General features: G+C 48.6%; 1 protein-coding gene across 1 annotated transcript; it reads left to right on the forward strand.

The window, feature by feature from the left end:
* Positions 1 to 1,775, forward strand: LOC128931890 (double homeobox protein A-like). The gene is made up of 2 exons (XM_078370887.1): positions 1 to 20; positions 854 to 1,775. The coding sequence occupies exons 1-2, from the start codon at positions 1 to 3 to the stop codon at positions 1,530 to 1,532; spliced, it is 699 nt and encodes a 232-aa protein (XP_078227013.1). The 3' UTR covers positions 1,533 to 1,775.
* Positions 1,776 to 15,339: the final 13,564 nt, after the last annotated feature.

Consider the following 15,339-nt stretch of genomic DNA (forward strand, 5'->3'; position numbering starts at 1 on the left):
ATGTCTACCACAGGCTTGCAGTGGGTCAGGAGCTGGGCTGCAGCTGGGGTCCATGGCAACCAGGGGCACCTAGGCCCTTGGGGAATCCTCCCCTTCATGCCCCTGCTTTGACTGGGAGGGGAGAGGAGAATGCCAGTGCAATGGTCCTTCAGGGTTGGTTCACCCGGGAACTCAGCTGAGTGTGGGCAGTGCTTGGCAGGAATCCATCTCTGTACTCTGGGAACCACCCTTTGGAGCTCAAGGAGACTGACCACAGGCCCTCCCGTTCCTGGGGACCCCCTTCCAGGGACCTTCAGATTCCATACTCTGCTGCTTCCTGCAGCAAAGTGACAGGGATCTGAATGTTTCCTGTGAAATGAGCCCCACATGAGGCTGGCAGGCAGCAGGCGCCCACTGGGGGTTTATGGGATGAATGAGTGATTGGAGAGGTGGTGGAAAAGGCAGGACTGGCTGGGCGTGGTGGCGAACGCGTATAATCCAAGCACTTTGGAGGCCAAGGCAGGTGGATCACCTGAGGTCGGGAGTTCAAGACCAGCCTGACCAACATGGTGAAACCCCGTCTTAAAAAACAAAAACAAAAACAAAAAACACTGGGCACGGTGGCTTACGCCTGTAATCCCAGCACTTTGGGAGGCCGAGGCGGGTGGATCACGAGGTAAAGAGATCAAGACCATCCTGGTCAACATGGTGAAAACCCGTCTCTACAAAAAATACAAAAAATTAGCTGGGCATGGTGGCGTGTACCTGTAATCCCAGCTACTCAGGAGGCTGAGGCAGGAGAATTGCCTGAACCCAGGAGGCAGAGGTTTTGGTGAGCCGAGATCGCGTCGCTGCACTCCAGCCTGGGTAACAGGAGCAAAACTCCTTCTCAAAAAAAAAAAAAGTCCAGACACTGGCTCAGCCTCCAGGACTCTTCCAGCGTGGCCGAGGACACCTCTTCACACAAGATGGTAGGAACAAATCATAGGCGCAGCCGCACCAAATTTACAGAAGATCAGTTGAAAATCCTCATCAATACCTTCAATCAAAAGCCCTACCCAGGTTGTGCCACCAGACAAAAACTTGCTTTAGAAATCAACACAGAAGAGTCCAGAATCCAGAATTGGTTTCAGAATCGAAGAGCTAGGTTTGGATTCCGGAAAAGACCAGGATCTGAGACTTTAGAATCAAGCCAGAGCCATGGGCAAGACCAATCTGATACGGAGTTTCAAAGTAGAGAAGCCAGACGGTGTCGTGCCGTGTACGGCACCTTTCAGTTATGCACTCTCATTGAGGCAGTTACGAAAAACCCACACCCTGGGATTCATTACAGAGAACAGCTTGCTAAGGAAATTGGTGTTCCAGAGTTAAGAGTCCAAATTTGGTTCCAAAATCGAAGATCTAGATTTCATCTCCAGAGAAAAAGGGAACTTGTGTTCTTAGAACCAGAAGACCAGGGCAAGATTTCTGAGGGACTGCAAGGTGCAGAAGATACACAAAATGGCACCAACTTCCCCAGCGACTCTCATCCCTCTAGAGCCAGAGCATGGTGAACACGGTCAAGGTTAGCGTACTTTATATTATCAGTTGGGCCCCAAATCTCTGCAGTCTTGGGGAAGAGTGTTGCCCAGGTGCCAAGGCAAGAGACTGAAGGCACAATCTGTCCCAGTATCATAAATAACTGATCACTTAGTTATAGCAATGCTACCGGATAGATTTGGAAACAATCACATAATCAATTATATAATCAATCTTATTAAATCATAATTCTCTTTTATTTATTTATTTTTTTTGAGATGGAGGCTTGCTGTTGTTACCCAGACTGGAGTGCAATGGCGCGATCTCGGCTCACTGCAACCTCCGCCTCCTGGGTTCAAGCGATTCTCCTGCCTCAGCCTCCCGAGTAGCTGGGATTACAGGCACGCGCCACCATGCCCAGCTAATTTTTTGTATTTTTAGAGACGGGGTTTCACCATGTTGACCAGGATGGTCTCGATCTCTTGACCTCGTGATCCACCCGCCTCGGCCTCCCAAAGTGCTGGGATTACAGGCTTGAGCCACCGCGCCCGGCCCTATTTTTTATTTTTTTAAAGATGGGGTTTCACCATATTGGTCAGGCTGGTCTCCAACTCCTGACCTCAGGTGATCTGCCCGCCTCAGCCTCCCAAAGTGCTAGGATTACAGGTGTGAGCCACTGCATCTGGCCCATAATTTTCTATTATTAATCTTTGCTTTAGTTTTATAGCATAGAATCATTTTAGTCTTATAGTATAGACATAATCGGGTGAAATATAATTAGCAACTGAAGGGACATTTTGAGAAGTGATCCTGAGGCAACAGTGAGAGCCTTGTGATAATGCCAGCACCTGGGAAGGCACCATTACTTAGCAGTTAGGCCTTGTGCTAAGGGGCCACACACTGGGAAGGCGCCCTGTTACTTAGCAGGCCATGAAGGGAAGTTTCCCTATTACCGGGGGGAGTTCAGAGAACACTCTGCTCTGCCCGGCTCTTGAGAAAGGCCTGACATTAGCCAGGCCTGCCAGACATGCAGGGGCTTAAATGCCTCTCTGTGGTGCTGTGCTCCAGTGGTCACCCTCCTTGTCCACTTTCATGTTCTGCTTTCCCACCCAGAGCTCCTTAGAAATCGTGAGAAGTAAGAGTAGCAGAATCCTAAATGCCTTTGATCTTTCTGATAAGTGCATAGAAAGATGCTGACATTTGTGCCTCCCCTCCTTGCAGCGGCTGCCTGAGAGGGAGGGGACCCTGTACTATAAGCACGTGATTTGCTTGACCCTATCAATCATGTCAGATGAGTCACTTTCCTTATCCTGCCCCCCTGCCTTGTATACAATAAATATCAGCGCGTCCCGGCATTCCAGGCCACTACTGGAAGATGCAAGGATTTTCCTCTAGAACCTCCTGAGGAGAAACCAGCCTGACAACACCTCGGTTTTAGGACTTCTGCATTCCAGAACTATAAGACAATAAGTGTGTGTTTTAAGGCACAAAGTTTTTGGAGTAAGCAAGGAACTAATATACCTTTGCTTCATTGCCAGTGTGTGGCCCACAGCAGGTGCTCAATAAATGTTTGTTGAAAAAGAAAAAAAAAAAAAAAGCAGAGGACCTAGGTTGGGGCTCTCAGTGCCCCTCTGAGTCCTTCCACGGTTTCTGCTAGGCTGTTCCTCTGTCCTGGGCTTCCTCCCTCTCCACAGGGACACGGGGATGCTGGGATTAAAGTCCTAGTACTACCCTCCACCAACAAGTGCAGGAGTTAGTGGTTAAACAACCTGCTCCCCACCTCGGCTCTCCCACCCCTTGGTGGGACAACCTGAGGCTGTAGGGCACAGCCCCTGAGAATGTCGCCAGCAGGGTCGAGCCCCAGTGCCAACCAGGCTTGTGCTTCCGGGGATCTTCTCCCAAATAAACCCCTTCCAGAGAAAATCTGCCCAACTTTGAAGGCCAGACTCTGAGGACGTTTGCAGCACCGGGGCCTCCGGAAGGCAGCACTGCATTCAGCACCTTGGGATGTTTCTGAGGCCTGGCTGTCTCTGCATTGTGGTGCCTGGGGGGGTTGGGAGCTGTAATCCCTCAGACCTCAGCCCAGCCTCCTCTGTTCTCAGGCCGGCCCAGCAGCCGGTGGGACTGTGGGAGGAAGAGGCCGATGGCTCAGGCCAGGCCGGCTTCTCTCCATCTGGCCAGCAGCCTCCCCCTACTGCCCTAGGACAAGGGCCCCAGTGTCTGCTCAGCTCCTGGGCAAACAGCAGGCCTTTCTCTCCCTCTCCACTCTGGAGCCTCAGCTGTGACCCCTCCCTGCCCCCTCGGGAGGCACAGCCCTCCATGCATGACCTTTTCCTTCTCAATGATTCAGAAACAGGCTGACAAGCCCAGCAAGGGAGCAGGTCCTGTATAGTGGGTGAACCCCCATTTCATCGTTCCCAGCTTTGGCCAGGCAGCCAGGGCAAGAATTGGCTGGGAGGGCCTCAGTCCTGCCAAGATGGGGTGGGGTGCGGCTGGAGGCCAGGCCCAGCCCAGGTGGACTTGACGTCATGCGTTTCACCTCTGTCTCCCTCAGACAAAGCCTGCTCCTTCCTGCCTGGCCCTGCCCCTGGGGAAGTTTTCCACACCGCTCTCCTTTCCCAGCAGGATTACAGGGCTGATGCTCCCCCTCCCAACCCACCTTTCTTGTTGGCAGGTGAGGTGCCAAGGCCTGGGCATACTCACAGAAACCTGCCCCTCTTCCCTCTTGGTTCAGGGTCTACCTCGAGCATCTGGAGAGAGAAAGAATGGCCAGAGGCCACCCCCTCTCTTTGGGAGCTCCTGCCAAAATGCCAACCTGGGCTTCAGGATGGGGTGACTTCAGAGGGCAACTGGGAACTGTAATTAACCTCCACTGCAATCCCCACCACTCCCAACTCAGATTCAGAACTCAGGGGGTTTGGCAGCTCAGCCTAGCCCCCCAGCTTCCTCCTAGCCATGGGGTATAACAGGCACTCAAAAACGGATTACTAAACAGGGAAGGGGACTTGGAGGCCTGATTTGTGGAGATCTTGTTAAAAGTTTGCCTTATACATGTCCTATTCTTGGTCATCCATTTGAAACAAAATTCCACCATTAGATGGTCATCCCTTTAGCGCTTGCTCCCTCTCCCCTCTCCCCTCTCCCCTCTCCCCTCTCCCCTCTCCCCTCTCCCCTCTCCCCTCTCCCCTCTCCCCTCTCCCCTCTCCCCTCTCCCCTCTCCCCTCTCCCCTCTCCCCTCTCCCCTCTCCCCTCTCCCCTCTCCCCTCTCCCCTCTCCCCTCTCCCCTCTCCCCTCTCCCCTCTCCCCTCTCCCCTCTCCCCTCTCCCCTCTCCCCTCTCCCCTCTCCCCTCTCCCCTCTCCCCTCTCCCCTCTCCCCTCTCCCCTCTCCCCTCTCCCCTCTCCCCTCTCCCCTCTCCCCTCTCCCCTCTCCCCTCTCCCCTCTCCCCTCTCCCCTCTCCCCTCTCCCCTCTCCCCTCTCCTTTTAAAAACAACCCTCAGGTCTGGCTTGGCATGGTGGCTCATGCCTATAATCCCATCACTTTGGGAGGCAGAGGTGGGTGGATTGCTCAGGAGTTCGAGACCAGCCTGGGCAAAACGGTGAATCCCCATCTCTACTAAACTATAAAAAATTAGCTGGGCATGGTGGCGTGCACCTGTAGTCCCAGCTACTTGGGAGGCTGAGGCAGGAGAATGGCTTGAACTCAGGAGGCAGAGGTTGCAGTGAGCACTGAGATTGTGCCACTGCACTCCAGCCCGGGTGACAGAGGGAGACTCCGTCTCAAAAAAAAAAAAGAAGAATCCTCAGGTCTAAGCAAATAATGGCAATTACAGGAAATGTTTCTTTCTTTTTTTTTTTTTTTTTAAAGACGGGGTTTCACCATGTTGGTCAGGCTGGTCTTGAACTCCCAACCTCAGGTGATCCTCCCGCCTTGGCCTCCAAAGTGCTTGAATGACAGGCATGAGCCACCACGCCCAGTCTACAGGCAATATATCTTGACTAAGCTAGGTGTTTTACAAAGTAGTCACTTATGCCAGATATTTTCATCTGCCCCTCCAGCTCCTCTGCTCACTCTTCTGCACTGGCTCTGTTCTGTGTCCCAGGAGGCTGACCTCTGTGACCTGAATCACTCAGCTCCCTTATCTGCTGGTTTCCCATTAACCTGTGCCAGTGGGGGACACTGGTAAGAGACTGGAGAGCAGAGGAGAGAGAGGTGGGGTATCTGTTCCATCAGGTCCCCGCTTCCAAGGCCAGGCTGGCAGTGGCTGGGCCTTGCCCTCTGGAAGGCTGTTCTCCTCTCCTTGGCCTTTTCAGGCCTGAGTGGTAAGACCTTCCTGCAGCTGCCAGCTCCAGGGTGCTGCACCACCCTTCATGCCCACACTTCTGCAACTCCATTCACTAACCTCTTTCTTTTTTTTTTTTTTTTTTTGGTGGGGGGTACAGGGTCTCACTCTGTCACCCAGGCTGCAATGCAGTGGTGCGATCTTGGCTCACTGCGACCTTCATCTCCTGGGTTCACTCGATTCTTGTGCCTCAGCATCCCTAGTAGCTGAGACTACAGGCGTGTGCCACCATGCCTGGTTAATTTGTGAATTTTTAGTTAGAGACAGCGTTTCACTCTGTTAGTCAAGCCAGACTCAAACTCCTGACCTCAAGTGATCCACCTACTTTGACCTCCCAAAGTGCTGGGATTACAGGCATGAGCCTCCATGCTGGTCCACTAACCTCTCTTTAATCAACTGTTGAGGGTGTGTTGCCAATTTCCTGCCAACACCTTTAGATACAGGTCTACATTTTTATTTTACACAGAAGGAAATGGAAACTCAGAGAGGCTGGGAGCTTCTCTGCCCAGTTAGTGGCTAGAGGTAGGACTGCAGTGATTTTGCTCCAGGACTTTTCACTGTGACTGTGAAGGTGCCCTGGGAGGTCATAGGTTACCTATCCTATGACCTATCCTCTCAGGGGAGAGGAGGAGGGGTCACCTAGTAATGGGGTGTCAGCCTGAGAAGACCTGGAGTAGAGGCCCCTTGGTTTCAGGACTCCAGCACCAGGGGGCTTATTCCAAGGCCAACACCAGAAGGAGTGAGGGTCAGGCTTTCTTTCGTGCTGGTGAGAATCTCGGCAGCGGCTGGCTTTTATCTCTTGCTTCACCAGGCTAGAACCACGTGTTGGAGTTAGCTGGCTGCATTCCTCCAGTCCGTTGCATGTGGTAGGTGGTTAGCAAACATCTGAAAGAAATAGATGTGGTATTGATGACTGGGGCATGGGGGTGGGGGTGAGGAAAACAGAACAAGTTCTGTCTCCTTTATAGCCTTCCCAAGAAGCTGGGTGTGCCAGTGTGTCTGAGTATGTGGATGAGAGTATGCGAGTGAAAGTGTATCGGGGAGTGTGTGTGTGTGTGTGTGTGTGTGCGTGCGTGCGCACACTCCTGGGCCAGGAAGCCCTGTACATTATTCTCCGTGGCTGTGGCTAAGTGGTTACTGTGGGCTGGGGTGCCTGCCCAGGGCGGCTTATGGCATGGGGAAGGAATTCTCTGGGAACCCCAGCGGGCCTGGTTTGGCACCCCACCCACGGAGGGTGACCCAGCCGGGTGGCTGCTACACTGAGTCAGCCCTTCTGGCCCGGCCTCGCCCCACCCTCTTGGCCCTGCTGTCAAATCAGGACTGTGGGGCAGAGGAGCCCTTGAGAACTCCTTGTTATCTGCCCCCAACCACGAGACTATGTGTCCGCACAACTAGCTGGCGTAAAGAGTATGTTCACCTACGCCTCCCAATCACAGTGAGAGAGGGCCAGTCAGAGCTTAAACAGTCAGAGCCAAGGGTGGAATCTGGGAAGGTAATGTGAACCCTGCTCACAATGAGGCAGACTCTGAGACCCAGAGAAGTCTGGTCCTTGTGCAAAGCCACATAGCAGAGCTGAGAGCAAGTCTCCAGAAGGTGGAGGGGAAAGGACACTGTTGGAGGATGCATAGGTTTGGAGCAGCTTGCCCCTCCCCAGATCCCAGTCCCCTTCCCCAGCCCCAGTGTCTCCTTCTGAGTCAGGGAGAAGGTCTGGGCACTGCTGCTTTTCTTTCCTTGCCTCCTCAGGCCCAGGCTGAATACAGAGTGTAGGAGGAGGGTTTCCTGGGGACCTCCTGCTGGCACTTTGAACATCTTTTATTAGTATCTATTTTTGGTTATAGGTTACACATCCACATAGTCTGAAAGGTAAAAGTTTTAAAGCTGGGGCATGGTGGCTCATGCCTGTAATCCCAGCACTTTGGGAGGCTGAGGCAGGTGGATAACCTGAGGTCAGGAGTTTGAGACCAGTCTAACCAACATGGTGAAACCCCAACTCTACTGAAAATGCAAAAAATTAGCTGGGCGTGGTGGTGCATGCGTATAATCCTAGCTACTATGGATGCTGAGGCAGGAGAATCTCTTGAACTCAGAAGGCGGAGGTTGCGGGGAGCTGAGATTGCGCCATTGCATTCCAGCCTGGGTGACAACAACAACAACAACAACAACAACAACAACAATAACAAAGGTTTTAAAAAGAGAGAGGGTACGCTGGCTGGGCGCGGCGGCTCACGCCTGTAATCCCAGCACTTTGGGAGGCCGAGGCGGGTGGATCATGAGGTCAAGAGATCGAGACCATCTTGGTCAACAAGGCGAAACCCCGTCTCTACTAAAAAATAGACAAAAATTAGCAGGGCATGGTGGTGTGCGCCTGTAGTCCCAGCTACTCGGGAGGCTGAAGCAGGAGAATTGCCTGAACCCAGGAGGCGGAGGTTGCGGTGAGCCGAGATCGCACCATGACACTCCAGCCTGGGCAATAAGAGTGAAACTCCATCTCAAAAATAAATAAATAAATAAAAGAGAGAGGGTAAAAAGTGATTCTTTAACCAGTTCCTGGTCCCCAGACCTCCCACCCTGAACCCCCTAAAATCACTGGCTTCCTGGGAATCCTGATCAGAGCTTCTTATTCTCTCTGGGAGAGGAGCCTTGGAGGTGGGGCTGGTGGGTGCTGGGAGATACCCAGCAATTGAGGTTGGGGCCTGGACCAGGCAGATAGGTCATGAGGGGGATGATGGTGACTCCTTCCTGGGCCTGAACTTGGCCCCAGCTTAACAGTGTTCCACTCAAGCCACTTGGAAGAGGTGCAGTCCATCAGTTCTTCCCAGTTCCTTAGAGCGTCTCTGGGAGCTCTGTGCTCCCCACCCAGGGAACCCAGGCACCTGACACCCCAAGCTGGTGCTCTCGCGGTCTCCTTGTGTATGTATCTCCTGGTGTAGTTTATATGCCTTCCCCACCTCTTTCTCCTTGACAGTTCAATTCCACGCAGATTTATTAGGCACGTACTGTTTTCTTTTTCTTCTATTTTTTTGAGACGGAGTTTCCCTCTTGTCACCAGGCTGGAGTGCAATGGCATGATCTCGGCTCACTGCAACTTCTGCCTCCTGGGTTCAAGCGATTCTCCTGCCTCAGCCTCCTGAGTAGCTGGATTACTGCTGCATGGCACCACGCCCAGCTAATTTTTGTATTTTTAGTAGAGACAGGGGTTTCATCATGTTGGCCAGGCTGGCCTCAAACTCCTAACCTCAAGTGATCCACCTGCCTCGGCCTCCCAAAGTGCTGGGATTACAGGGGTGACCCACCTTGCCCCCCCAAGCACTTACTATTTTCCTGACTTGATCTGGAGACACAAAGTGAAGGACACAGCTTCCTTCATCCAGCTCACAGTTGGCTCAGGGAGGCCAGAAAAGACAGAGTGTTTCAATCCAAGATGGCCCATGATATGTTCTTTGATGGGGGGGAATAAAGAATTAAAAATTCTGTGTTGGTTTAGGATGCGGTTCAGTGGGCACATTCCTATGTAGCTGGCAAGAGGGTAAATTAGAATATCCAAGGTCGGGCTTGGTGGCTCACACCTGTAATCCCCAGCACTTTAGGAGGCTGAGGTGGGCGGATCACGAGCTCAGGAGATGGAGACCATCTAGGCTAACATGGTGAAACCCTGTCTCTACTAAAAATAAAAAAAAAATTAGCTGGGCCTGGTGGCAAGCACCTGTAGTCCCAGGTACTTGGGAGGCTGAGGTAGGAGAATGGCTTGAATCTGGGAAGTGAAGGTTGCAGTGAGCCAAGATTGCACCACTACCCTCCAGCTTGGGCTATAGAGTGAGACTGCATCTCAAAAAAAAAATCCAAACTGGGGAGCCACGGTGGCTCCGGCCAGTTGTCCTGGCGCTCGAGGAGGTGAGGCTATGAGTTCAAGGCCAACCTGAGCAACATAACAAGCTCTCATTGATTGACCAAAAAAAAATTTTTTTTTTTTGCCAGGCACGGTGGCTCAAGCCTGTAATCCCAGCACTTTGGGAGGCCGAGGCAGGTGGATCACGAGGTCAAGAGATCGAGACCATCCTGGTCTACATGGTGAAACCCCGTCTCTACTAAAGATACAAAAAATTAGTTGGGCATGGTGGTATGTGCCTGTAATCCCAGCTACTCAGGAGGCTGAGGCAAGAGAATTGCCTGAACCAGGAGGCGGAGGTTGCGGTGAGCCGAGATCGCGCCATTGCACTCCAGCCTGGGTGACAAGAGCGAAACTCTGTCTCAAAAAAAAAAAAAAAAAAAAATCTAAATTGGAGAATAATTTGGCAACTCCTAGGAAGTAATCCAGCAATGGTACTTTCTAAGTTTTTATTCTAGAGCAGGGCTTCTCAAGCGTTTTGACAGGTATCCTCAATAATAAATATATTGTGACCCATAACACACATATCACACAACAGACAACTTTCACCCTATTATTTACCCTGATGATGTGTTACAAACATTGATACTTTCTAGTCAATTTTGAGTTTTAAAAATGCTGATCTTGGCGGGGCGCAGTGGCTCACGCCTATAATCCCAGCACTTTGGGAGGCTGAGGTGGGTGGATCACAAAGTCAAGAGATTGAGACCATCCTGGTCAACAAGGTGAAACCCCGTTTCTACTAAAAATACAAAAATTAGGTGGGCATGGTGGTGCGCACCTGTAGTCCCAGCTACTCGGGAGGCTGAGGCAGGAGAATTGCTTGAACCCAGGAGGCGGAGGTTGCGGTGAGCAGAGATCATGCCATTGCACGACAGACTGGGTAACAACAGCGAAATTCTGTCTCAAAAAAAAAAAAAAAAGCTGATCTTCACCCACTAAGTTGATTTCCTATCACATTAATGGGCCTCAATCCACAGTTTGAAGGACACTGCCCCAGAGACATGCATGCATGTGCACAAGGAGACAAGAATGCTTACTGCAACATTGTTGCAATAGCAAAACTTAGATAAGTCTTTATTCAAGACCTGTCACCAACAAAATGGATAAAGTAATTGTGATGTGGCCAGGAAGTAGACTATCACACAGTAGCTGTGTATCAAAGGATGCACACAGGGTGATAACATTTATACCAGATATAAGATCCTGCAAAGTGACATCATGCATTGTTTATGGATACATTGAAATGCCATACAAACATAAAAACCTACCTGAAATGAAACCCACCCAAATCAGGATAGTGGCTGTCTCTGGAGGGAAAGAACTTAGTTGAAGAGTGCATGAGGAGGGAGGAGCTTCAACTGAGTTTTTTGTTTGTTTGTTTTTTTAAGACAGGATCTCACTCTGTCGCCCAGAGTAGAGTGCGGTAGCATAATCATAGCTCATTGCAGCCTTAACCTCCCTGGGCTCAGGTGATTCTCCCACGTAGCTGGGACTACAGATGTTCATTTTTTTTTGAGACAAGGTTTTTGCCATGTTGCCTAAGCTGGTCTTGAACTCCTAGGCAAAAGTGATCCTCCAGACTTGGCCTCCCAAAGTGCTGAGATTATAGATGTGAGCCACCTTGCCTGGCCACAACTGAAATTTTAAGTTTTAATTAATGAATTAATTTTGAGACAGAATCTTGCTCTTGTTGCCCAGGCTGGAGTGCAATAGCACTGTCTCGGCTCACTGCAACCTTTGTCTCCCCAGTTCAAGCCATTCCCTGCCTCAGCCTCGGGGGTAGCTGGGATTACAGGCATGCGCCACTATAGCCAGCTAATTTTGTATTTTTAGTAGAAACAGTGTTTCTCCATGTTGGTCAGGCTGGTCTCAAACTCCCAACTTCAGGTGATCTGCCCACCTTAGCCTCCCAAAGTGCTGGGATTACAGGCATGAGCCACTGCCCCCGGCCCTTATTTTTATTTTTGATATGGAGTCTTACTCTGTTGCCCAGGGCTGAGTGCAGTGGTGTGATCTTGGCTCACTGCAACCTCCACTTCCTGGGTTCAAGTGATTCTTTCGCCTCAGGCTTTCTAGTAGCTGGGACTACAGGCAAATGTCACCTTGCCTGGCTAATTTTGTTTTTTTTTTGTACCCTTAACCATCCCCACTTCTCCCACCCCCACTACCATTTCCAGCCTCTGGTAAGCATCCTTTTACTCTGTATTTCCATGAGTTAAATTATTTTCATTTTTATCTCCCACAACTAAGTGAGAGCATGGGAAGTTTGGCTTTCTGTACCTGGCTTATTTCACTTAAGAACCTCCAGTTCCATCTATGTTGTGGCAGATGATGGGATCTCATTCTTTCTTGTGGCTGTATAGTGCTCCATTGTATGTATGTACCACAGTTTATTTTCTTTTTAAATTTTTTCTTAAAAATTTTTTTTTAAATGATTGTTGATTGATTGATTGATTGATTTGAGGGAAAAAGAGAAAAAGAAGGGGAAAAAAAGAAAAAGGGAAAAATGAATATTACTTCATTCCTAAAATGGGTTTCAATAATGGCCGATCAATATTTTGAGTGTTTAAAGTGGTTAATGCATATTTTATGTGTTTAAAATGGAGACCTCTATTGTGTTTATTTGTTCTGGCTCTGAGTTCAAGTCCTGGATATCGTTATCAATTTGTTGTCTCGTTGAATCTAAATCTCATTATGTGTCTTATGTATCTGGGTGTTAAGATCTCTTATTGTTGCATTAATCCTTTTACCCTTGCATCCTTGTAGCTTTGAAATCCATTTTATTAAGTGTGAGAATTGCAACTCCTGCTTTTTATTTATTTATTTTTGCTCTTCATTTGGTTGGTGAGTTTTTTTCCATCCCCTTGTTTTGAGTCTTTGTATATCTTTAGATATATCGTTAGATTTTGTGGATAATGTATATTTTGTGTGTTTAAAATGGAGAGCTCTATTAAGTTTATTTGTTCTGGATCTTAGTTCCAGTCCCGGATATCGTTATCAATTTTCTGTCTTGTTGAATCTAAATCTCATTAGGGGTCTTATGTATCTGGGTGTTAAGATCTCTTATTCTTACATTAATCCTTTTACCCTTGTATCCTTGTAGCTTTGAAATCTATTTTGTCAAATGTGAAAATTGCAACTCCTGCTTTTTATTTATTTATTTTTGCTCTCCATTTGGTTGGTACGTTTTTTTTTTTCCAACCCTTTATTTTGAGTCTATATCTTTGGATATACCGTTAGATTTTGTCTTTTGTATCTTTTGATTGGGAGATTTGGTCGATTTAAATTTAGGGTTGCTGCCGTTTGAGATTAACTGACTATTTTGTCCTTTCGTTAATAAAAATTCTTCTTTATGTTAATGCTCTTTACTTTTTGGTGTATTTTTAGAAAGGGTCATACTGGTTGTTCCTTTCTGTGTATAATGCTTCTTTTAGAAGTTCTTGTAAAGCAGGCCTGGTGGTAATAAAATCTCTGAGTACTTGCTTGTTCCTAAAAGATTTTATTTTTCCTTCAAATGTAAAGCTTAAATTGGCAGGATATGAAATTCTGGGCTGAAAGTTCTGTTGATTAAGTATATTGAATATTGGCCCCCACTCTCTTCTAGCTTGTAGGGTTTCCGTTGAGAGATCTGTTGTAAGCCTAATAGGCTTACCTTTATGGGTAACTTGATCTTTCTCTCTGGCTGCCCTTAATATTTTCTCCTTCATTTCGATCTTGGTGAATCTAACGATTATGTGCCTTGGGGTTGGTCTTCTTGAGGAATATCTTTGTGGTGTTCTCTGTATTGCCTGGGGTTGAATAGTGTCCTGCTTTGCTAAATTAGGAAAATTTTCCTGGATAATGTTCTGGAGAGTATTTTCCAGCTTGAATTCATTTTCTCCGTCAAATTCAGGTACACCAATCAAGCGTATATTAGGTCTTTTCACATAGTCCCATATTGCTTGGAGACTTTGCTCATTCCTTTTTATCCTTTTTTCTCTATTCTTGTCTTGTCGTTTTGTTTCATTAAGTTGATCTTCGACCTCTGATACCCTTTCCTCTGCTTGATCCATTCGGCTGTTTAAGCTTGTACATATTTCACTAAGTTCTCGTGTTGTATTTTTCAACTCCATAAGTTCATTTGTATTCCTCTCTATATTGTCTATTCTTTTCAACATTTCATCGAACCTTTCTTCCAAGTTCTTAGTTTCTTTACATTGGGTTAGAACAAGTTCCTTTAACTCCCAGAAGTTTCTTATCATCCACCTTTTAAAGCCTACTTCAGCTAATGGAACACAGTCCTTTTCCATCAGGGCTTGTTCTGTTACTGATGAGTCCTTTTCCATCAGGGCTTGTTCGGTTGCTGATGAGTCCTTTTCCATCAGGGCTTGTTCCGTTGCTGATGGGTTCTGATTTTGAGTATACTCAGCCTTCTTAGGCTGTTTTTTTCCCTTCATTGTAGATGAACCGCCTTTCTAATTAGGTTTCTGAGTCGACGTCCAACTTATTGATTCCCAGTGCTGGGATTCGAGCAACCACTGTGGCAGCCTAAATAGCAGCGGTGAGACTGATGGTGCTCTTCTGCCCGGGAATCTCTGGTCTGGCTTCCCTCTTAAGTCCGCAACAAGCGGCTCTGACTTCCCGGAGCTCCAAGATCCGGTCAGTAGGGGAAGCAGTCCCGTTGGCTCTGCATGAAGAGCTGCTGCGCCAAGACGCCGGCAAAACCGCTGCGGCGGCCACAAGACTCACGCTGGCGACCCGTGGGGCTCCTCCACTGGGAATCGGCTGATCGGTGAGTGACGAAAATTCGTCTAAAAGTGTGGCGTCGTCTCGTTCTCTGGGCTTTCACTGGGAGCTACAATTCTGAGCTGTTAGTGGTCAGCCATCTTGGATCGATCTCTAATTTTTTTTTTTTTTTTTTTTTGTCTCACTGAGTCTTGCTCTGTCGCCCAGGCTGCAATGCAGTGGCATGATCTTGGCTCACTGTGACCTCTGCCTCCCAGGTTCAAGCAATTCTCCTGCCTCTCAGCCTCCTGAGTAGCTTGGATTACAGGCACATGCCACCATGCCCGGTTAATTTTTGTATGTTTATTAGAGACGGGGTTTCACCATGTTAGTTAGGCTGGTCTCGTACTCCTGACCTCATGATCTGTTCGCCTCGGTCTCCCAAAGTGCTGAGATTACAGGCATGAGCCATCACACCCAGCCTGCCTGGCTAATTTTTGTATTTTTGGTAGAGATGGGCTTTCATTATGTTGGCTAGGCTGGCCTTGAACTCCTGACCTCAGGTGATCTGTCTCCCTTGATCTCCCAAAGTGCTGGGATTACAGGCATGAGCCACTGCACCCCACCTAAATTTTAATTCTTAAGAAAAAGGAACCAAATTTGGCAAAATACAAAGATTTGGCAAAGTTGGAGGAAAGGTACAGCGCACTCACTGTATTTTTATGTATTACTTCTTAAAATGGTTCATAATAGTACTTAAAAGATTGGTGCTCCAGTAACTTAGGGAAGAAGACTATTCTGATCTTGGGAAACTGAAAAGGGGAAGTGCTAGAGGGAGCCACAGGAGCCCAGGCACAGGTGTATGAGTGGATGAGGTCCCAGGTAAATGAGAAGGGACATACTCTCAC

Source organism: Callithrix jacchus, chromosome 4 (genome assembly GCF_049354715.1).
Source record: "Callithrix jacchus isolate 240 chromosome 4, calJac240_pri, whole genome shotgun sequence".
Lineage (NCBI taxonomy): Eukaryota > Metazoa > Chordata > Mammalia > Primates > Cebidae > Callithrix > Callithrix jacchus.

What these genes read in the sequence shown, in the direction of transcription:
- LOC128931890 (XM_078370887.1), top strand. Translation starts at nt 1, where the DNA reads ATGTCTACCACAGGCTTGCA. An exon ending in ATGTCTACCACAGGCTTGCA is followed by an intron (nt 21 to 853) that starts GTGGGTCAGGAG and finishes CCTGGGTAACAG; the next exon opens with GAGCAAAACTCCTTCTCAAA.